Source organism: Anopheles stephensi, chromosome 3, assembly GCF_013141755.1.
Source record: "Anopheles stephensi strain Indian chromosome 3, UCI_ANSTEP_V1.0, whole genome shotgun sequence".
NCBI lineage: Eukaryota > Metazoa > Arthropoda > Insecta > Diptera > Culicidae > Anopheles > Anopheles stephensi.
This window is the reverse complement of record NC_050203.1, coordinates 84,097,078-84,118,669: the sequence shown is the minus strand read 5'-3', so window position 1 is coordinate 84,118,669 and position 21,592 is coordinate 84,097,078. Positions and strand designations below refer to the sequence as shown.

At 46.0% G+C, this 21,592-nt stretch overlaps 3 protein-coding genes across 4 annotated transcripts; 1 reads left to right on the top strand and 2 right to left on the bottom strand.

Annotated features, from left to right (window-relative positions):
* Window positions 1–33: 33 nt before the first annotated feature.
* LOC118513820 (protein catecholamines up) lies at window positions 34–3,078 on the bottom strand. 2 transcript variants are annotated; one of them, XR_004906515.1, is made up of 3 exons: window positions 2,374–3,077; window positions 1,168–2,307; window positions 34–304 (listed from the first exon to the last, which is right to left on the bottom strand). XR_004906515.1 is itself a non-coding variant. In XM_036060055.1 (3 exons), exons 1-3 carry the CDS (start codon window positions 2,765–2,767, stop codon window positions 260–262), a joined length of 1,470 nt encoding a protein of 489 aa, XP_035915948.1. In that variant the 5' UTR covers window positions 2,768–3,078; the 3' UTR covers window positions 34–259. The 2 variants fall into 2 exon arrangements, 1 of the variants encoding a protein (XP_035915948.1); XM_036060055.1 differs by having other exon boundaries at window positions 1,277–2,307; window positions 2,374–3,078.
* Window positions 3,079–3,369: 291 nt separating this feature from the next.
* Window positions 3,370–21,512, top strand: LOC118513806 (kinesin-like protein KIF14). Its single transcript, XM_036060009.1, has 4 exons — window positions 3,370–5,174; window positions 19,048–19,658; window positions 19,734–19,923; window positions 19,998–21,512. The coding sequence occupies exons 1-4, from the start codon at window positions 3,597–3,599 to the stop codon at window positions 21,276–21,278; spliced, it is 3,660 nt and encodes a 1,219-aa protein (XP_035915902.1). The 5' UTR covers window positions 3,370–3,596; the 3' UTR covers window positions 21,279–21,512.
* On the bottom strand, window positions 7,482–15,047 carry LOC118513829. Its single transcript, XM_036060072.1, has 2 exons — window positions 14,147–15,047; window positions 7,482–8,853 (listed from the first exon to the last, which is right to left on the bottom strand). Exons 1-2 carry the CDS (start codon window positions 14,334–14,336, stop codon window positions 8,579–8,581), a joined length of 465 nt encoding a protein of 154 aa, XP_035915965.1. The 5' UTR covers window positions 14,337–15,047; the 3' UTR covers window positions 7,482–8,578.
* Window positions 21,513–21,592: the final 80 nt, after the last annotated feature.

Sequence of the window (21,592 nt, the reverse complement as noted above, 5' to 3'; positions counted from 1 at the left end):
TTAAATAATACACAGTAATACAAACTCGAAGCATTCCCATGATCATATTTAAAACAGTTATTTTATTACTCTTCTAAATTCGTTCTACAAATCGGCCACAACAAACCCGTTGGCGATAACATTGCATATAGATCGGTAAGAAAGCGCATACAAGATGCGTGCAAAGAAAGAACAATTACAAAGCCCAGCTTCGTTTCAACGCGTACGCTTGTATAACGATAAAAACGCAGAACGATGTGCTTCGAGAGTAAAGTAAATCTCATCTTTGTTCTATCGTGTGTTCAATCACCTTCAGACACGATCCCTGGAATGAGAATGGAACACCGGAATCAGTACGGCACGACAGGACAAAGCGCACAATGATTCACCCTCCAAGAAGTACCTACACATCAAACATCAACATGCATTAGCTTTTTGCTACTGTGTCAAACGGCTGCAACAAAAGGGTCAGTGAAACAGACGCGGTGCATGCGATTCCCGATCGACGATAACGCCTATCAGTTCGTGCGTGACTATTTGCACGACGAGCGGTGCGCTCAACGGTGGAGAAAGAAAAGGTAACAATCTACTTACAGATAAGAAAATAGACACACAACAGCTGGAAGGCATATCTACACAATAAACTACGAAAACGAACACGACACACAATTAGCTTCGAATGCTTTCGCTTCTTACTGGACCTGGGCTTGGGCCAGGCCAGGCCAACGTTACATGTATTTCGATTTCGGCTATTTATTCTTATCACATCCCACCCATCGCATCGCCGGCTGGACAATAGTGCTACAATTAGTATTGCTCTCATTTTTTTTGTTCTTACACCTATTCTCTGCCGCAGTTCTTCCTTAGCTAAGACAGTTCCGTTTGTGAAAACAAAGTGGAGCATTAATGTTAAATAAACTGGACGTTGGGCGTTTGTTTGTAGTTTTGACACGTTTTGCACCGGTACACAAACTGGGATCCCACCAGATGGGAAAAGCAATCAAAGTCCAGTGGACAGTAAGCGATCATGCGCATGCGATCACTACAAGTCGGGCACAGTTACACAAAACATCTCCTACGGCTAACTAACATTTAAAGAGCGCTGTTTTGAAATTCGCCTTCACATTCAACGAACAAAATGGCTACAACAACGGAACAAAAACACGCACAGGGAAATAAAATACGTACGTAGTATATGTATAGAAGTGTGACGATGACGAAGGTACAGGAAGATAGACGGCAGCCACCGGACCTCGTACTTCTACCGCTTGCTCTATTCAAACTTTGCAATAATTACCATCATGCCCACGCCGGCCAACATGGCCGTAATTTCCTTCAGCGATTGCCACAGCTTGGTGGACTCTTCCAGCAGCTCCGGTATCACCGATACGGTCGCGATGTAGATGAAGCCACCGGCGGTGAATGGAAGTACCCACGATTCTGCCGCATCACTCCCACTGCCCAGCAGGGCAAGCACGGTACCGGCCAGCGCACCGACGGCCGTCGTTAGTTGCAACAGCATCGCCTTCTTCTTGGAGCATCCCGACTTTACCAGGATGGCAAAGTCACCGATTTCGTGCGGCACCTCATGCAGCAGGATAGTGATCGTGGTGATCAAGCCGATACTGTTACCCGCCAGATAAGACGCACCGATCGCCAAACCATCCGTGAAGTTGTGCGTAAAATCGGCCGCCAGATTAAGATAGCCGGCGATCTTAATGGTAGCCTCCTTCTTCGGTTCTTTCCGCACGGCTTTGCCCTTTGCTTTCGCTTCCTCCTTTTTCGACTTCGTGCTACCTTCCGGTTGCTTCTTGCCACCGTCCTTCTTCTCCTTCTTACCCTCGGTTGGGGATGGTGGTGGCGAGCTTTTGGCAGCCTTTTTGTCTTGTGCCGGTGCAGCCACCGGTTTCGATCCACCGTGACTGTGTCCATGACCATGCCCATGTCCCGTATCTTTCTTTATCAAACGCACGAACTTCTCGACCGCCAGGAACACTATAATTCCAGCCAAAACCCACAGTCCGACACGCATATCGTGCCCATGGCTTTCGCCTTCCTCACCATGATGATGATTATGAGAGTGCCCGTGGCTGTGGCCGTGACCGTGCGAGTGACCACCGTCCGCGTGCGAATGTGGCTGAATAGCGTGTGGGATCAGGTGCAGGAAGGCATCGCCCAACAAACCGCCCGAAGCGAACGCAAGCAGTGTTTTTAACCGTGGCTGCATCTCTTCCGTGTTATCTAGCGGAATGGCAAAGAGGATGAAAAACGGTGCCGCACTAATCAGCAACGTCGAGCCAAGGGAATGCACCCAGATGTAGAACGTATCTAAAATGGGCAACAAAAACAATGCTTTTTCGACTGTTTTTAGGAATAGGATCAGTTATTGCTTACCTCTCGGAGGTTTACTGTCACCAGTTGGCTTTTCCTGATGATGGTGATGATGATGATGACCGCCATCATGATGGTGGTGATGATGGTCGTGGTTCTCATCTCCACCATGATGATGGTGATGGTGATGATGTGGAACCGCTACCGGTTCTTCCTCGTACATCTCGTTCGCATGCTTCGAATACTTAAAGCTGGGACTTTCGTGATGATGGTGGTGATCATGATCATGGTCATGATCGTGGGCATGCTGTCCGTGAGCGCCACATAGCGTCGGGAAGGACAGGAACATTATCACAAGAAACAGCCCGAGCGCTATATGCACCCGGTAGGAGGAGGATTCTTCCTTCAGCGGAACCTTCACCTTCGGGGCAGACCCCCGGCTTTCGGCGTGTTTCATTTTGTTTTTTTTTGTCTTACTTACTCCTCCCACCTTTTTGCTGCGTACGTGTGCGGTTCGGTGTATCCAGAGAGACCGCCAGATGTTGATAATGATAATGATTCGACCGATGTTCCGGTGCAACTAAACAGACTGTTGCTTGCTTCCTAGAGCACTAAACGCATTATGTACACACACTACACTCGCGCCACTCTTGCATTTGATTTGCTCGGTTCGAAGCGTATATTTGCACGCAGGATAAAATCGGTGTCGGTATTATATATTCCTCTAACATGGATTCACTGCATTTTTTAACGAAAGGGTTGGAAAACATCTGGAATTCAACGAAGCTGCTGTCAAAAATGTCACCGTGCAACGCCGCCAACGGCGGCCATCTTTGAACGATGCGCGATGTTTTCGTTGTTTTTTTGTTGCAGGAAGTTAAAAATGTATTTTTATTCTTTTCATCGCGTTTATTTGCATTAATTATTTCAGTTTATCTTATATTTATCACGTTCACTTTGCATTACCAACGAAATGTAGCATATATACCTCACCAACAAGCAATTATAATGAACTGTAACCGTTATTTTAAACTTCGCTTGCCCACGTTCCAAGAAACCAAGTAGTCATCGATCTAAACGCACACATTTTCAAATCCTCCCATTTGACAGCAGCTGTTGGGGCAACTGCCGTCCGGGTTTGGTATTGTGGCGGATTAACAAGAAAATGTTTCATAAATAGTCGTGCTCGTTTTTGTGATTGTCCCGATTTTACAGCTTTTGCGTGTATTTTTCTTAGTGTATTTACCCCTGCATCTGTTTTCCCGTGCCGTAACGAGTGTGCCACGATGAATTCTCGCATTGCAACACCAAAACATCGGTTTGGTCCAGCAGCAACAGCTGCTACCGGCGGTGGAACTTCGTCACCGACGAAAGCGTCCACTCCACGATCGCGTCCGGCAAGCTCGAAATTGGCTACCTGTTTGCTCACAAGGCGTACCCACTTGAATACATCGAGCTCGGAATCATTACCGACCACACCGGTCCGAACGCCCAAAAGCGGTTCCGTGCGTCCTCCTAGCTTTGGCAATGGGCTAGAAATGAAATCCAAATCGTCCACTTCGCTTGACACAAACAGTTGCCACACACCATCGTCCACGTACCGAGCACCGCCGGTATCGTCTAAAAGTGTTTCCAAAGACTTCGGTACACCGCGCAACGGATTGAAGCGTGCCGTAGCCCGCGAGAATTTGCTGAGCGCAAGGACACCGGAATGTTTTTCACGCACCTCACTGGACGGTCCCCAAGCGTTCGGAGGGAGACATCGTACCAGCCAAACAAAGCTCGATGAAACGCAACGCAGCGTAAAGGAAAAGGACAAAGATGGCACGGGAAGTGAAATAAGCAATCTGAAGGTAGCGGTACGCATTCGGCCCCTATCGGCGAAGGAATGCATCGAATCGGTGGCGAATATTGTCCGGGTAGAGAATAACGAGCTGTACATAAATGGGGGAAACACGGCCGATAATCTTGCCGGAGTCGAGCACTACTTTCTGTACGATCATGTGTTTTGGTCGTGTAACGCGGAGGATCCTGCTTACGTGAGTCAGGCGGGTGTGTACAACGACCTTGTCCATCCACTGCTCGATAAGGCGTTCGAAGGGTACAACACCTGCCTGTTCGCGTACGGTCAAACGGGATCCGGCAAGAGCTACAGCATGATGGGAATGGATCTGGATGAGAATTACGATGTAGCTCCGAACCCGGACGCTGGCATTATACCACGCTTTTGTCACGAGCTGTTCGCTCGGATTAATGCGCTGAAGGGCCAGGTGCATGCGGAGGTGGAAGTGAGCTATTTTGAAATTTACAACGAGAAAATACATGACCTACTGTCCGTTACGCCGACGGATGGCGTGATCACCCTATCGACCCCTGGCCAAGGATCTAAGCGACCGGCGCTGAAGGTCCGCGAACACCCTCTGTACGGTCCGTACGTGGTTGATCTATGCAAGCATCCGGTAGACTCCCACACTGCCTTACGGAATTGGCTGGCGGTTGGAAACAGCCAGCGAGCGACAGCGGCCACCGGCATGAACGATAAAAGTTCCCGATCACATTCGATCTTTTCGGTTGTGCTGAAGCTGGTCGAAATTGTGCACAGCAGCGATACGGACGATGCGACCGACCGCCCCGGTAGTACGTCGGTGAAGCAGACGAAGCAAAGCAAAATTAGTCTGGTCGATTTGGCCGGTTCCGAGCGTGTGAGCCAAACGTGTGCGAGTGGTGCACGGTTGAAGGAAGGCGTTAGCATCAACAAGAGTCTGCTGACGCTTGGGAAAGTCATAGCGGCACTAGCAGACCCGAAGAAAAGTGCGAATGCCTACATCCCGTACCGTGATTCGGTGCTTACATGGCTGCTGAGGGTGAGTACCAAACATAATAGGTTTGAAAAAATTGACACACTTATTTTAGGAATGGAATATCATTTATTGCCTGTATGAGTATATTTGTACCACACACAATCGCTAGTTGATCAAAATTCCACTCGGCGGAAGCGTCATACTGCGAAGAACCCTTCGATGATGCTTACACTTGCACACGAGGGCACATTTTTTGCAGCACGTTTTCTGGATGGGCTTACGGGACACTACCGGTGCATCCACTAAAATTGTTTTACTTTAAAAATTAACCACACGAACATGGGAAGCGATCGATTTATACGCACCTGTATCGATCGAACGATCTTGCTTATCGGATCGCTTACCGCTGAACAGTTTCTTCCACTTCATTTTGAAAGTAACGATTTTTTTTGTCAGTTTTTGTTGTTGTCACGATAGTGACGAACGTCTACACGCTTTGAGATTTGCTTGAAAAGTGAGCTAAATGTTTAAAATTCACTCGATGCAATGCTGGAACGGCAATGAACCGATCGCAGAAAGCACGCGAAAGCGTCAACCACAAAGGAAGTGTCGGTTAAACGAAGGCAGATAAAATATGGTAAACGGGGTTTCATGCCTAATGTTGGAGAAGCTGCAAGCTCAAGAAATTCGGATGAAAAACAGCTAAAATTACACATTGCATCTGGTGGATGTTTTCGTTTAGATGTTAACTCGTCCAAAAAACATCACAATTAACGGATTACGAGATAAGCTGGAGGTCGTGCGACTAAATCCGTCTATCTACGTAACTGTCCGCTTCAAGCGTTTCTACCGCTACCCTACTAGGGGATCCACTTAAGCTTTTAAATTCAATGGAACCGATCAACCTGCCCTTTGGTAAATATGTCTGATTGATAACAGAAAGGATAGGTAAAGTTTGAACATTGTTGCTTAAGCATTGCGTAAAAGTCAAAGGAAACCATCTCCTATCATAAGACTACCACGCTTTCGGACAGTATAATTTATTTTACGATAAAGAATCGCCCACTCTGACGCAACAGAAGAACAGTATTTTAACCATAAAACCACCACCGCCAGTCGGTGTTGTTATCAGCTTCTTCGGAAAGTCTCAGTGTTGATAAACGAAGGTTCGTGTGAACCAGTTTCCGGCAGAATTTGTCCAACGTCGATACTTGCGCCAAGGCGCATACGTGACACCAAACCCTCTCTAGACATGCGGGGGAATGTATCAGATCGGATCGCTGCAGGTGTCCGAATGGGAGAACGTTGGACGTTGGGCACCGAAGTGTCGCATGATGTCCCTGCGGAGTAAAGTCTACCCGTGCGTTCGGAGACCGTGGCATGGTGAAGTGCATTGTTATTGCGCCATTGATATCGTATCTTATCAATATGAGGTCAAACCCGGGGCTGGTGGGCACAAAGATTGTATTGGCCGGGGAGAGCGCTCGATTGATGTCCACATTTCAATTAGGGTAATTTGTATGGAATTGTTCACTGTTTGGGGAAAAAGACATATTTATCGGATCGGAAACCACTCCAACAATCCCTCATTTATTTTATAGCCGTTTTCCACGCAACACGCAACAGGGCCATAAAATGGACCTAATTTTATCTCTGAATAAAACGAACTTGAGAAACAAATGGATTTCAATCAATCAAGAATTCCTCCAAAAAGGGGAATATCTTAACTATGATCGTGTGTTCTAGTACTAGATCCTGGACAAGAGGATATTTTTTATGTAAAATCCCCAATCAACACCGAGCAACTAACTGAGCTCATTAAAAATCATCTCTGCGATGCTGAGGAAACGTTCAAAAGTTGTCTCGATCGGAGGTCCTTTTCCATTTACTTTCTATCTTCTTTCTTGGCCTTACGACCTCTTAGGCTCATGCCCACCATTTCTGGTTTATTAAACGAACTGATACCGCATAGTTGAATAGTCAGTCCTCTCACTATGTGGGGACGGCCCCGGATGGGATTTGAACCCCGGTCCTGCCGTGTGAAGACCTGTGCCTCTGTCGCATCTACTACCGGGCCGCCCCAACTGATCATGTAAGGCTTCCTAATACATAAATAGAAGCGAACATTTATTTTCACGATAGTCATTGGTAGATCTAACCAGCCAAACCGATTTAACGACACTCGAGAAGAAGGGGTCTAATGTTCGTGGAAAGGATTTTCATCCTTTTTAAATCTTTCTGAGGGCAAGACGAAAGGATCAAATAATTGCTAAGCGTTGAAAATACTACCTTTTGCTGTACTGCGTGTGGGATGATCCTAAAATTGTCTCTGTAATTAAAATTCCATCCATGTAAATAACACACGCTCCGTTTGTAATATTGTATAGGTTAATATTTATTTTTCGTTTATGAAAACATCCACAAAAAAAGCTCTGAATATAGTATGTACTATATATGTAACACGATTCTCTAAATATCATACTTTTCTTAACCTCAGATGGGGGATTAAATACTAAAAAATCTGATTGTATATTGATCGGATTACAAGTGCTTCTTTTTCCACGGGGTTTTCTCTATACCATTTTCTTTCAGCAATTGATTTTCCCAGCTGCCAGTGATGCTCGGGAAAGTTAAATCATCATTTAGCGATCTCACACAAAACAAAATTGTGTCACATGCGGGTAACAGCAACGGTGTAAAAACATGTTGGCAGCAAACTAGAGACGTACCCTGCCAAACGCAATTTCTCCAATTTCAACATGCTAAAATGCATATCGAATGAGTGGTTGAGTTTTGTTCGTATTGAGAAAAGTGTGTAAGATCTGTCTGTCGCTTTTTTTTTTGTAAATCGTGTAGAAAAAAAAAAAATGCAACACTCCTTTCTCCTATTAACTGTTCTAAAATGTCCCTACATTGCTTAATGCCTCCTTTCGCTATTATTTAACCATTTTTTTCCGTTTTACGCTTCAGTGTTTGCATCTCTTGTGCAGCAACAAAAATTGCATTCAGATTTGTTCCGCTTGCTACACGAAGGAGTGCCCCTGTGGGTGATTCTATGTGTCCTCCTCGTAGCAATAAGTTTAATAATATAGATCAGTCTTTTCGCATCAACCTTAAACAGTGGGTACGTTTGTCTCTCTTGAGGGGTGTTTTCTCCCGACCGCGAAAAAGGCCAGTTTGAAGTTACGCTAACTACTGATTATCGTTTTTTTGCCACCAACGTTTTGAACGTCGTCTGTACGTTGAGTTGCCGTCGTACTCCGATTTGCTAACTGAGTTTGTTTGAATGCGCATTAAATTTAAATTTTCCATTTCCAAAAAAACTCTTACGAAAGTAAATAACTTAAAATCTATCTTTAAAATATCTAATGATCAGTAAACGCTTTGTTCCTCAATGTGTCCCCAGTAGGCGTCGTTCTCATTTGCTTTCGATCGATTCCTGTCGATTAAAGCCGGCAACGCGCGGGCTAATCTGCTGGCGATGATTGGTCACCGGGCGGGCTGGTGGACAGCGTCATGCCCCGGGCCGCCGTACACATCTCCTCCTCCTCGTCCTCCTCGCGCAGCTCATCGGCGTTGCACTCTTCCGCGTCCTCGCTGATGCTTTCGGTCGTGATGCGTTGGCCACGCTTCCGCATGTATGCGCCGAGCGGTCGCTTCTTTTGCTCCTTGCAAAAGGGGCAAGAATCCTTTGCCGATTTACCAGCGGACGCTGTTTTGCCGATGTAGCTTAGCAGTTTGGCTGGAAGGAGAGGCAAGAGAGAAAACGATGCTATAAGCAACAGTACACACGGTTCAAGCAAATAAAACAGACGATATGGAAGTAACATCACAATGTAGTGGCAGGACGAGATTGAATCTCTGGCCAACGGGGAGTTCTTATCACGCGTCCGCGCAGCCGGGTATTTACCAAACATACATTTACACAGTTTCGTTAAATGCAAATATGCATCAGGAGGGAGGATGCCTTATCTAATCAAAGTAGTGTTGCTGCACCACCAATGTATGCGCTGCCATTTTGTGTCATAATTCTTCGCGCCCATCGTCTTTAGCGGCTCTAATCTAATTGGGGATTTTGCTCTAATTGAATGTTTTTGGTGCATTGCACTCTTGCAATACAATACCTCAAACTAACCTCGTGATGAAGTCCCTTTACTTCGCTAACCTGTAACAGTGTCGTTTGAAAATGTACTGCGCAAAATGATAATGATGATGGTTCACTCCCTCTGCGCTCGGGTGTCGCCCAATGATGGTATCCTCTCGAGATATACTACTCCAAGTGGACGCAACACAACAACCCTTGTATCCGTGATATCTCTTTCGCCATATAGTCACGAGACGTTCGTGTTTCAAGCGGTTATTTATGGCCGTCCGTGTCTTTTTTTTGTGTGTCTTGTGTGTGCCGAGCAGCTGTGGCCACATGATGTCCAAGCTATTAAACGATTGCCACGCTGGGAGGGAGTTTTTTATATTTGTTTACAAATTGATAAAATTGTAATGATAGAGGAGCGGGCACGTGAGCGAAACCTGTGAGCCGCGCATAAAGCATGTGAAGTTTGTCCTGTTACAGTCCACATTTTTGTGCTCTAAATATTGTTTTTCTATCCGCTTCTTGATACTTCTAATCCTCACTTTTTTTGCTTTCCTATCAATATATATTTTATTAATCATTAATGTCTGGAAGATAGCAATACGGCCAGGCCGTTCTTTATGAATAAAAAAAAAAAAAAAATGTCTGGAAGATTATTAGGTTTTGAGATTTTTTGTTGTTGTGGCTTCACTTCTCTTCTCGTTTCCTTATTTTGATTACTAAAAGTGGTTGAACTCTCTCATCTGCTCCGTGTCTGTGAGATGTCCTCGACGGACCGTTTTGCGACAAGCCTTATCGCAAGACTGGTGCCTCCCGAGGGCAAGTTGCCAAATCGCAATTTCGTCCAGCAAAAGATTAGAACTCAACCGCGAATGTAGGACAGACGCACAGGGATCCCACCCGGACGCGTGTTTCGAAGTACACACTACAATCAAACCACCGCAAGTGTTAATCAATCAAAAACGCGGTACTATCGGTCGATTTCTTATCGCCCCCCTTTTTTTTGGTTTCAGTTCCATGTAAATTTGAATCCGGATTCAACAACAAAAAAGCCACAACAAAATAGTTATATATTTACAAAACCCCCCAAGCGCTGATAGCATTAGATTGATGGCAAATTTACTGATAAGGGTGAAAACGTACGTCCAACCTATGATGCATCCACGGCATCATCATCGGAAAAGCCGACGCAAGCAACGGACCTTGGGACCTCATGGACATGGAAATGAACTTGGAGCGCACTTGGAGGTTAGGATCCCCATGTGGTCCACCGTGTGTCCGGACAGATAGCACGTTATCGGCTGTTAGTTGGGCGGCCTGGGTGCGGCACAATTGCAATCAGCCCTCAGGCAGCCGACCCATTAAAAATCGGAAAAGGTTATCTCGCATGGTTGAGCGAAGCCGGTTAGCTCGCTAGGTTTAGAGGGTCCATCTCTTTCGATTCGGTGTTCTCTTCGAAAGCAATATCTTCATCTCGACTTTTTTTCTTCTTAGCGTCCTTGGCTAACAATGCCATCTGCCCAAAGCAGCTGATGGCCATCAGCTGCGCTTGGATATTGTGTACGTGATCGCGTGCACGTGGCTGCTGCTTTTATTTTTAACCGGTCGCTTGTTGTCACTTTCCTCACCGATAGAAATCGAAACCGATGGAAAACTGTCCGTATTGCGTGAAAACCTCTCGACTGGCTACAATGGAATAACCTTTTTCAAGGTCTTCGCTATTAATCTTCCAGCCAGCCTGTTGGTCATTCGTCGGTAAGATGTTGTTAGAGTATGCTCCAAAAGCAATATTCCGGTTAAGGGGTAATAATTGAATATCGTTGCATTACTTTTTCCCCTTCCCGAGCTCGGTGTAACGCATGCGCACCCGCCGAACGATTTCCCACACTCTCAACCTTACGCACGAAAAAATGTAGGTCAAACTTCACTTGAGGTGTGCATGTCGCCATCACATCAGCATTTGTTGTGTGTGCGGGTCGTCTGGTGGAGTGGTTGGTGTGCATCGCGTGTTGCAGTCAGTAGACGACAATCGGAAGGAATGAATGCATCCCCGACATAAATGAGCGTGCACCAAGAGGACGGGCAAGTGACATCGATTTAACCTCTCAGACCCGGAATGTCCCGGATGGATGTCTGGCGATGGTGTGAGACATCAAGCAGAGACAGTTAATAGTATTATTCAGAATGCTGGGACCAGTGATTCATTTCCGCGTTACTGGAGAAGGGTCATAGTACAGTTTCAAGCCATCCAAGGAAATATTTATTTTCATCACTCGCGGAAAATGGGATCTAAATGATCGCTCTCGTGTTGTGCCCTTCTCGATCTAACCCGATAGGTAAACAGGTTTCGGTTCAATTCCGGCTGTAAGTGCAGCACTCCCGGGAAGTGTTAATCAAGACGCTTAGCGTAAATTAACGTCACGCAATGCTTATGATCTTCTCACGACGTTTAACACAAGATATCGTCTAAAAGATGGCGCGCGAACGTGCCTTGCGTTGAATATGTCCCAGTTCTACGCTTTCGACACTTCTGACATAACAATCTTGACGTAAGTGTGAGACACCCTTTCTAACGGCTAGAAGCAATAATTTCAGCTAATGTGAATATTTCTCTCAACTCCAATTGCTGTGAACACATTTTTCCCGGTCGGCCGAACTCGTTTGGTTGCCCCGAGTGCATTGTTTCCCTCTTACTATTTTTGTCCCTCCAAACCAAGGGCAAACATTGGCTCAGCGGGGGGGGTTGAGCTCTCTCTATTCTCGCTTGCACAACATTTGCATTGAGTGCAAACTTCCGTTTCGTGCTCTGTTCTGCTGATATGGCTGTTGAATGAGATTATTTACGATGCTGTAACTCGCAAAAAAAAAACACGTCGCGCGACTGTCCAGATGATGATCACTGCGAGTGGTCTGCTGTAGGATCGAATGCGAAAGTATCGCATTTCTTCCAATCTTCCTATGGCCCGACCGGAACGGGGAAGATGTGGGATTAAGGTAGACGACAACGACGACGATGATGTCAGCCTTGGCGCGTTCAGCTAAGTACCATCACTGTACAAAGACAAAAGCGTGCATATTCACGGCTGGTTGACGATCGGCATTTGCGCCGCGGACTTGTCCGTTGTACAGAATAAGCGTCAGATTTCAGTTCCGCTTTTCTGGAGACCTGGGTCCTCCACGGACAAAGTACAACGCTCTCGGAACGAGTGAAGTGCTGATGCTTTGAAGAGGGCCAGTTCTGGGGGTATGTTGTTTGCTGTTTACTATTTTTATCAAACCGGTCTCGCACACACTCTTCACCGATAGGAATGCAAGTATGGACGGGTGGGGCTTTTATGAGGCCCCAAGTGGATGGACGGGCAAGGTTCAGTGGTTTCATTGCGCTTTGGGCAACCGAAGAACGTAGCCGCGTCCCCACTCTTAAAGTGTTGCAGTAACTGACCACGGACCATCAAGCCCTTCTCTAATTCCCTATTTCTGTGGCCCACAAAGCCCCACAATTCGGTTTCATATTGCTGCACCCGCCACAACCACACGTTTGCGACACTAGTCTGTCTTGGTGGAATGTGCGCTGCGCTACTTTGGTGCGTTTTAAGGGGTTCCTTACTATACTGGTGGCGCCGTGTCGATTACCCACGCTATTGGCACTGATCCACGGGCCGGTGTAATTTTAGCCAAATCAGCGTAAGAGCACGAGACACAGCCAGTCAGTCAGTCAGGCAGTGCGGCAGTTCTACTACAATGAGATTTGTACGTATGAATTAAATGGATGGACAGAAGAGAGGTGGCGTTGTACAGCAGATCTGTTTATATCTCGGTCATTCTAAATTTAGCGATTCGCTGCCGGCCATTTGTACGTGATTGATGCAGCGCTTCTCTTGAGTCAGCATCATCCAGCAGCAGCCAATACGTTGTTTAGTTAGAAAATAGTCCTAACGACAATAATCTTCTCCGATGGCGCAAACGTGGTCCTTGGCCATGAGGTGTTTTTGTTGTGTCTCGTTTATGTATATCTCGTGCTGCTTTGCTGACCCCATCAAAAGAGCAACCGCCGTCACACACTGATCGAACGTTGGAGTGTTGAAGTAAACACAATTTCGGGGTTGGGGCTATGTTTGGCAAGTGCGTAATATTCGGGGAACGGGTTTTTCCTTTCGAAAAAATAAGCTCCCGAAATCTCTGGACCACATTTTTTTATACTAATTGGACCTGTTTTTTTCTTAGTTGTTAGACCGTTGCCGCTACTCCGCTGCATCGTTGGAACGAATTAATGCGCAAAGAGCATGCCCAAAGCAAGCAAGCGTGAACGAAGGAGGTCAACAGAACGAAAATGTTGAATTTGGTAAAGAACGTTCATTCTTTAATGCACCTCTCTGCGTCGTGCGTTTAATGAGCAGAGGAGCGATAGAGAGCGAGGTAGTTTTTCGAGGTTACGTTCGCGGGTTCGTGCAATATAAAAACGGAAGAAACTCATCAAACAATCAGTAGGGTGAATGAAATTTGCAAAAAAAAAACATTGAGGTTGCAAAGTCGTATCCCCCCTTGTCGGATGCAATTTGTGGTTCAAGTAATGCGCAAATAAGCTACGCGGCGTGTAGCACGCGTAGCGCGTAAACCGATAAACAAAATCCACCGGTAGATCGCAGTATGCCACGACACACTATTGCGATTCCGGTCGTTTGACGTGCTGTTTGCGATGTTGTAATGTGTTATTGCTGGGGTTTTAAGCACTTCACGTGACTCCATTTGCATTCGTCTAGATAGCTGGGTTATTTTCAAAACTATAGGAAAACCCCTCGGAAAATAGGCATTGTTTTGTCACACCCCTTTTTTTTGTTTTACGATGCAGGTAGTACATGGCGACGTCAGTGGTACTGGCAGCATTCTCCTCCGTACTGAGAGTGTTGTGTATGATTGTGATAGCTTGATCTCTGTGCTGGTTTACCTTGAGCGCTTGTGCTGCTACTGCTCGAGTTCGAGTGGTGTCGTCGCTGTTGCTGCTGCTGCTTAGCTTTCGAGACGGGATTGTTCAGAGGATTCTCGAGCGTACCGTACGGGAACTTCTCGTAGTCCCGGTAAACTGGACCGCGGAACGAGGAGTACTGGATGCTGTCGCTCATGTAGTAGATATCCATGGTCACGGATTGGGGTACAAGTGGTCAAGGATACTAAGATGCCGTTTTTTTTTTGCTGTCACACTAATAACAACACGCTCTAGGTCCTTCGCGCCGATCGCCTGAAGGTTGCCTTTCAAATTTGGTAGGAACGTACGTTTTTTGGTCGTTTTTGTATGGTTTCTGCTAACCAGAACTGCTAGCTCTTGCACGAGAGTATTGTCTATTTGGTTAACCTCCACCCAAAGCTGTCCTTTGGATCAATTTGTGGTGCTTCACTATTCACAGGTCCGCTTAATGATGCTTCACTGCCGCCATAGAAATGGCTTCCTCTTACGATGGGGCTTAAAAAGGTTGGGTTACTTTAGTAAACTCGTTGTCCACACCGTCGCTCACTACTAGCACACTTTCACTACTCTACTAGCAACACAAGCCAACACACAAACACACACAACGTTTTGTTGGTAAACAAATTATGTGTTCAAACTGTTGGAAAACTTTCACCCTTAACCACGGTTTCGGTTGGTGACATTTGTTTATGCTTCTCCTGGGTCGTATAGAATAGTATGCTAACTGCACATTATATGTGCCACGCACATTGATTTCACTCGTTTGACTAACTGTCTCTCAAAAACGACGCAATACATTCGCTTCTGTGAAACGTTCGCTTGCCGCTGTTACATTGGACAACTGTCTGAGCTGAACTGCAGCGTGCGTTGAGCGTGGCCAGGGATATATAAAAACACACTCTACCACCGCCACCGCCACCAGCACTCGTACGAGCCTCCTCATCGTTCCGTTCCGGCCATGCTGCGCGTTCGTTGCTCCAACGCCACAACGGTGGTTCGCATACAGACAAACCGCGCGCTGTTCGATGGAGGCCCGCGAGCCGGGAGTTAACGCAGCAAGGGGATCCGCCGACTGGAACGTGGAAGCACACACGTAGACGTCGTGCGTCTCAATATCGCGCGCACGCGTCTCTCTGGATGTGGTAGTGCCTCTGTTCCGCCGTTCCGAACACAGCGCAATGGTGTTAGTTTGTGTCGCACGAAGCAAAACGGCGGTTACGCACAAATCTTCTACTCGACGCTGTGTGCTCTCGCTCTTTCGCACTGTCGATGGACATCATTCAGTAAAATATTGGCGCCGTATTCTGTGCAGAAGAATTCCATTATGTTCAAATCTATATAAGAGATAGTGAGAGTAGTTGTACATCTCTACGTACGCGAAAAAGGCATACTACAAAAAAGGTAAACATCTTGATCGCTGTGAAAACCTGTTTGCACCAGCAGCGTTGCCATGCTACTACAAGATCGTACATTTGCGTAAGTGAGAAAGAAACAAAGAGAGCGGGAGAAGAGCGACCACTTCCACTCTCAAACTGCTATGGCAACGGATGAAATGAAATCTACAAAGAAAGAGGCGAAACTATTGAGCGAACGAGATGGGATGCTGTGTTGTATATACAGAGTGGAGGCAGACTGCAGAAAAGGAAAACATAAGCATGTTAAAAATAGCATCAATTCGCCGGCTTACGGTGTATTCGCTATGCTCACACGACACAAGCATAGAACTGATGCTGATAGCAAACAGACGGACGGACGGACGGACGGAGGAAGATTAACTGCAATTGCTGAGCCAAACTTACTCAGTGCTATCGTTGTTGCTTGCCGGCATTTTGAGAATAGGATGACGTGATTGTTGCAGGTGGCAGCATTATATGAGTCAATGTTTTGGTACGAGAATTTGTCAAAGGGCGACAATAAATCTCGTTAATTTGATAAGAAAATTGAGCATGTACGTTTGCAGAAAACATGCCACTCGTTGCTCATACTTTTAAAACAGAACCAATGAACTTCATATGAACAGAACAGTAATATTGTTGGGATGGGAAAAAGATCCCAGACCTGGCTGGTCTCTTATCTGCCTGCTAGTGATAGCACAGTGCGATGGGGTTGGTATTTGATTTATTCCTAATCTCACTCACTCGCGATTACATTTATCAAACCAATTGTTTACTGCTTTTCCCTTTGCTAATACGCCGTGATGTATGCTCTACATGCAGGATGTTACTGTGGGTGATCTTTTTTTTTGCACCTTCTGAATGTAGATGCGCAACCTAAGGGGTTTTTTCGGCATTAAAAGCGACCTTCGATAAAGTGCATCGAAAAACACCGGCCCTCTGCTATCGGTAGAACTCTAATCTAAGGTAATGTTGGATTTATGGTGGTATTTAATCGATTAACAGGCGATCACGATCATTTGAGTGTGTGAAAGCTGAAGAAAAAAACTATTCAAGTACTTTTTAACTTAAATGGGTTAAAATAAGATAGGTCCGTCAAGCAAAAACGACACACCCCTACTTGATCTTCGTAAACAGTCTGATAGGGAAGATTAAATAACTTCCTTTACCTGTTGATCTTCTCCACCACTACCCTTATCAAGTCGGTATCAACTAGCGTTAAGCGTACTTTACACCGATTTCTCAGACAATTAAGCCGTGTACTCGGCGCTACATAACAACTACCGGACCTCGCGGGTAGTCCTCGGTGACAGTATCTGTCCTCGGGGGTCACCCTGGCGTCGCTGTAATCGCTCTGCGTAGGATCCATCAATTATTGATTAAGAAAATTGATCATATTTGGTTCCGCATCGATGTGGCCGAGGCCACACTCGATTACACACTGCCCCGCAACTTTTGACCGTATCTTCGATTTTGAGTGCATACATTCGAATGAGTGCAGGCAGGTTAGGTCATCGCTTTTGTTTGTCCCATCGGTAGCTAATAACGTAGCTTACATATGAACTGAACCGGACGAAATGCTATAATCGTTTTTAATTGCACCAATAAAACTGGATGCATAGAAAGCCGTTTATTCGGCTGATGGGGGTAGAACTATGGTGCTCAGCAGGTGATGATTGCCAAATTGTTGGTGGTCTTGAGTTTTTACAAAAAAACACCCTTTCATAGTTGGCCAGAAATTTGGGGAAAATAAATAAGTTGTCCTTCAGAGTAAGCCCGCTGATAAATCCAAACAACAACAATACTGGTTCGTTCCTGTTCCTGTTTTTCGGTTCCTTTATTGCGCTACCTGTGAGCGCTGGGCTTTTTTTATTGGGTGATAAGTCCCTCAGCAATTTTGACTTCCAAAATAGTTTCCCTTGTTTCTGTGATGCTGATAACAGCTCACAAGCAGCGCAGTATAAGCACCGAAAGGGTAAGGAACTAAAGCTCTTTCCTTTGAGGGTGATTGCATCCGCCCAAGGATTCGTACCTTGAAGTGGAGAATGTTAACACGCTTATCGTTTTGTTGCTTGATGTTTCTTCGCTCATTATTGTTTACGGGTGACTAAGTCTCTATCTCGGTACCTTGTGTACAGCGGAAACAGGTAAAACGGCGCAATATCCGTACGTGGTTTTATCTAAATGGTCGGTGAAAAGACGCATATAGTTACCGCTGAGGTAAACAAGAGGTCTTCAGGTCATAAAGTGATTCACGTGTGATTAATTTTTTGGCTGTAAATTTCGCTTTATTTTCTCCGCAATTTTAAGAAAGTCTTGATTCTCTTGAAGATATTCTCAAGATGAGTTTTCCTTTCTCTGTGTTGAAGTTCTTCAAAAACCTCGAAGTTCAATCCTGTTAGTAACCCACGCCCTTTATTTGCCATCTACTTTTAAAATCCCGATCGCTAAAAACAGTAAAATTGAGAGGTTGCAAAATGGTTGTACTTGTGTTTGATTTCCTCTCCAGTTTGGTTCATATTGTCTGCCATCCAACAACTGCCAGTCGATAAAAATTGTTAACCTACATTCAGCACTCAATGCAGCTAGTTACAATCATGGCAGTATTGAAACGTATCTTATTTACCCTAAAACTTCAACCTCCGGGAGTTTCGTTGCTATCTCACGTCGTATTTGTTTATATTTCCTTCTAGATAAACTCTGTGTGCTTTTTTTCTTATCATAGAAGCACACTTGAAATGTACTTAGAAGCAGGGAGTGAAGCGCGAAATACCTGGAACACCCCCAACATCTTTAGAAATACACTGTTGATAAGGGAAGGTACTATTTGTCCACTACATTGCCTTCATCTCCAGACAATGCTGCACGTGAATGGGGAAAGCGTTGCTGGCTGTTGTTTGATGAGCATTATTCACAATCTAATATGAAGTAAAGGAAAGTTACTCATTCAAAAATCATTTCATATTAGTTGTTCTAATCTCTTTGATGAGTCTAGATTCCATGGTGATGGAGTTGCCGCTGCGCCAGTAATGGGCAAATGATGGATGCTGACGCTATTTGCGGTTAACGATCAGATAACACCGCCATATTCGACCCTGACCATGGCTATCGTGTTACTGGCACCTTCCACAAGCTTCGTTATCTCTTACGGGGTTCACCGCTTTTAAGGCGTTCGAAAGTCAAACTGTTGCCAGGATTGTTTAGATAATGCCTTCAATCGACGGTACCAAACAACAAAGAATGTGTAAATTCAATAAAATTCTGGCACGCGCCAAAAGCGAAAGGCAGCTATGGTTCGTTTGTTTTTTCGCAAATTTGATTCAGTTCTATCGTAATGGACACGATTGGATGAGTTTTACGTTTCCGTTTTGATTCGCATTTTGGCGCGAGGAACTTTAAAACCAATCTCTTCTTTGTACCTCCCATCTTAGTAAATAATGTCCGGAAAAGGTGTACAGAAGCTAACTTTATCGATCATTTACTCTGCAGGAAAATCTTGGCGGCAATTCGCGCACAGTAATGTTGGCCACCATTTCCCCGGCCAGCATTCATCTGGACGAAACGCTTGCCACGCTTCGGTACGCCTGCCAGGCACGTAGCATCGTTAACCGCGTGAAGGTGAACGAACATCCGCACGATCGTATTATCCGGGAGTTGCGAGCGGAGGTCGAGCGTCTGCAGGTCCTGCGGCAGGATTACGAGCGTCAAAAGCGTTTGTCCGAAGCGCACCAACATCATCATCCACCGCGTAAAATCATCATCGAAACTTCCGTTGACGATGGTGAGGTTGAGGCACTGCGCCAACAGCTGGCCGAAACCGAGCAGGAGCTTACCAATGCTCAAAGGTCCTGGCGTGAACGGTTGCAGGAAGCGGAAGATGTCCGACGAACGGAGATGAAGCTGCTGAAGCGCAAAGGGCTGGCGTTGGAGTTGTCGGCCGAGCAGAAGGAACCGTGTCTGGTGAACCTGGCTGCCGATCCAATGCTGTCTGGGACGCTGCTGTACATCATTCCACCGGGGACGGTACGGATTGGACGACCGTCCTCCCTGTCGGCGCCAGATATTGTGCTGGAGGGTCCTCTCGTGTCGCCCAATCATTGGTAAGCGATTTTGTGAGAAGATAATTTGAAGCTATTGGATAACTCTAAAGGTTAAATGCAAAATGTATCTTGCAGCTCGATAGAAAACAAAAATGGAAAGCTATTTCTATTGCCGGAAACCAACACGGAGTATGAAACGTTCGTTAATGGTGAACTGATCCAGGATCGTCGTCAGTTGTTCCATGGCGATCGTCTGGTGATCGGAGGCTCACACTATTTCCGCATCTCGAATCCGCTGTGTCCGAACAAAAAATCTGCTCAGATTGTAAGTTCATGAATCAAACGAGAGTTGAAGAGGATGTGTTATAATAATTTTCCGTTTTCATTTTTTTTTCTCAGATGGTAGATTTCCAGCTGGCTCATCAGGAAATTTTGCACGAACAGGAGAACCGACTACGCCGTGAACTGGACGCCGAAAAGCAGGCAGCCATTGCGCGTATCGAAGCCGAACGGATGGCCCATGAGCAGGAGTACGAGGAGCGCCTGGCTTGTCTTGAGTTGGAGAAATTCAAGTACAAATGTCGCAAGGAACTGCTTGAAACGGAACAGGAAGCATTGCTACAATCAACCGGTAAGCGGGACAAGTCCGATGGTGCAAAGGAGCGTCCCTCACTCGTTCGCGATTCGCTCGATTGTGCTGCAACCACCGTGCAATCAAACTTGGCCGAAGAGATTCGCCGAATAATGGAGCACACGAGCGAGGAAAGCCTAGCACACATACAGATGATGGTAAAGGAAGCTAGTCAGCGATGCCGTACCGTTGGTTTGGACTACGAGTTCAAGCAAACGCAGGTGTGGCAAGATGAAGGCATTTTCCGGGCCATGATCAACATCGTCGATCGCGCCAATGGGCGTGTGGCTGAGTGGTTACCGGCCAGGCTAGAATTCTGGCTGGGTGTGGTGCGCGAACGGGACGATCTAACGGCCGACAACATGTTCGAACATTTCGATCTCACGTGGAACGAAGCGGCGGATCAATCGGCGAACGAATCGCTTCTAAACGAGTCACACAATTCAAGCAGCATTTCGTTGAATCTTGGCTCGGTGAAGGAAGCCATCCGTGGACGGCACAGTATCGCTTCCGGTTCCGGTAGCCCGAGCGGCGGTGGAAGCACCCGCAAATCGCAAGGACTTTTTAAATCCATTTTCTCGCGATCGGGACTAACGCAGCCGACTAATAACACCAACGATGATCGCAGCTGTACAGCCAGTGCAAGAAAAGCGCTCTTTCTCGACTCGGAAGCCAACGATGAGAATGTCCCCATCAACCATCAACAGCCATCACCAGCGAAAAGTGCTGCCCTGCAACGCTTCGATCAAAAAGCGGCCAACTATCTTAGGGACCTGTGCGTGGCGACACTGAAGCTTCGGAAGCTGTGTGAAAAGCATCAAGAATGCGACGCACCAACTGCCACTCCTGATGCGCAAGGTAAGCAGAATAGGAACGATTCGGAGGAAAAGTTGGCCGCCCGCTGCCTTGCGTCGGTGGCCGATATCGAGCGTACCTTGCAAAGCATTCGGTCGGTACTGGCTGACCACAGCATCAAGGAGGCGACGCTCAATGCAATGGAGGATGATTTCGGCCGAACGCCCAAATCGGTACGGTTTCTGTTGGACTAACGTATGGGTGACGAACTATTCTTGCCTTCCCCATTGTTTAGCGGAATGGGGGAAATTGATAAATCTATAGTGTATTTATAACATCGTTTTGTTCTTTTACCAACCTTCCAAAGTTCTTTAAATTGTGCGGTAGTGGTTATTTGATATCAAGTATAGTTTGATATTTTATATTTTACGTGTTTACATTCCCCTTTTTTGCCCTATTTGCAATAAACACAGCATTAAGCAAGATAAGTTAGTAAGTTACAATTAAATTTAGAGAAAAATATTATCGAATCCGAAGTCGAATTAGAAACTGTATACAAAAATCACCC

Excerpts from the sequence above, each read along its gene's own strand:
- LOC118513829 (XM_036060072.1), bottom strand. The coding sequence starts at position 14,336 with ATGGATATCTACTACATGAGCGACAGCATCCAGTACTCCTCGTTCCGC. Across the intron at positions 8,854-14,146 it reads TAGCAGCACAAGCGCTCAAG|CCAAACTGCTAAGCTACATC; the intron begins GTAAACCAGCAC and ends CTCTCCTTCCAG.
- LOC118513820 (XM_036060055.1), bottom strand. The coding sequence starts at position 2,767 with ATGAAACACGCCGAAAGCCGGGGGTCTGCCCCGAAGGTGAAGGTTCCG. Across the intron at positions 2,308-2,373 it reads TGACAGTAAACCTCCGAGAG|ATACGTTCTACATCTGGGTG; the intron begins GTAAGCAATAAC and ends TGCCCATTTTAG. Across the intron at positions 305-1,276 it reads TGGCCGGCGTGGGCATGATG|GGATCGTGTCTGAAGGTGAT; the intron begins GTAATTATTGCA and ends TTCTCATTCCAG.
- LOC118513806 (XM_036060009.1), top strand. The coding sequence starts at position 3,597 with ATGAATTCTCGCATTGCAACACCAAAACATCGGTTTGGTCCAGCAGCA. Across the intron at positions 5,175-19,047 it reads TGCTTACATGGCTGCTGAGG|GAAAATCTTGGCGGCAATTC; the intron begins GTGAGTACCAAA and ends TTTACTCTGCAG. Across the intron at positions 19,924-19,997 it reads ACAAAAAATCTGCTCAGATT|ATGGTAGATTTCCAGCTGGC; the intron begins GTAAGTTCATGA and ends TTTTTTTCTCAG.